The following is a 1112-nucleotide window of genomic DNA, read 5'->3' as shown; positions in this document are numbered from 1 at the left end:
ATGAATATCCGGGTTGTCTGGTTTCCGAACACCATCAAAATTCCCAAGAATCAGATCAAACATCGGTGTTTCGAAGCATGAGACTTCAATTGTTCCAGTAAAATATGGTGTGTCAGCTTCAACTATCGCAACATCTGCATCTACTACACTTCCGTCAGCAAGCATGCATTTGTGAGTTTTTCCAGTCAGTTGGTTTGACGTAACCAGACTTTTCCGAATCACCGCACCACGACATCCGATATCTCTTAACACTGTCAAAAGTTTATCGCCAACACATCCTTTCACAACTGGCATCACTCCATCATCAACTGAATTAATGTCACTTTGCGTCTTATGCGCACCAACATGAGAAGAGTCGTGTTCTTTCCTTGCGAAAAGCGACGTCCATTTTTGTTGAATCCCTGTTGTGGTTTCTGTGGTCTATCAAATTTTTCCTGTGTGTTTGTCTTAATTGCTGATGACTTCCTCAAAGGACAATCAAACTGCTTGTGTCCATATTTATCACAATAAAAACACTTGATTCCACCACTGGTTTTGGTTCCTTCACTAGAACTTGGAAAAGATAATTGCTTTCCAAAGGAAACTTTCTTGTCGAAGATCGGTCTTTGGGTAACAGCTGATGAACAAGTTGCTCTCGCCTCAACATACTGATCAGCATATCTGGCCATATCCTGAATAGAAGGAGGAATTCGTTCCTTCAAGAATAAGGAAAGTTCTTTGTTACAACACAAAATGAATTGTTCACGTAACATCAAGTCTTTGAGCTCTTCATAAGTCTTAACTGTTTTCGATAACTCCATCCATCGTTCCATGTAACTTTCAAGTCTAGTTGAAAACTGAATAAAGGTTTCACTACCATCAGGTTTTGAAGATCTGAATTTCTTTCTGAATGCATCCTCAGTCATGTCAAACCGTTTCATCAGTGCTTTCTTAAGTTCATCAAGTTGAACGCACTGTCTGGTGGTAATCTAAGCGAACACATCCAACGCTTTTCCTTTTAGAAGTGCACTCAAGTGAGCTCCCAATTTTGTCTTTGCCATTGCTGTGAGATAGCGTATCTTTCAAATCGCTGTATGTACGCGTCGATGTTGTCTTTTACCTCATCAAACGCT

The 1112-nt window shown here is 40.2% G+C and overlaps 1 protein-coding gene across 1 annotated transcript; it reads right to left on the bottom strand.

The window, feature by feature from the left end:
- Window positions 1-293: 293 nt before the first annotated feature.
- LOC134277515 (uncharacterized) lies at window positions 294-905 on the bottom strand. Its single transcript, XM_062759846.1, has one exon. The coding sequence runs from the start codon at window positions 903-905 to the stop codon at window positions 294-296; it is 612 nt and encodes a 203-aa protein (XP_062615830.1).
- Between the last annotated feature and the right edge of the window lie 207 nt (window positions 906-1112).

This window comes from Saccostrea cucullata, unplaced genomic scaffold (genome assembly GCF_032062105.1).
Source record: "Saccostrea cucullata isolate Sc308-1 unplaced genomic scaffold, CSIRO_AGI_Scuc_v1 ctg6826, whole genome shotgun sequence".
Taxonomy (NCBI): Eukaryota; Metazoa; Mollusca; class Bivalvia; order Ostreida; family Ostreidae; genus Saccostrea; species Saccostrea cuccullata.
Note: the sequence above shows the minus strand (reverse complement) of the source record. Positions and strands in the feature narration are given on the sequence as shown.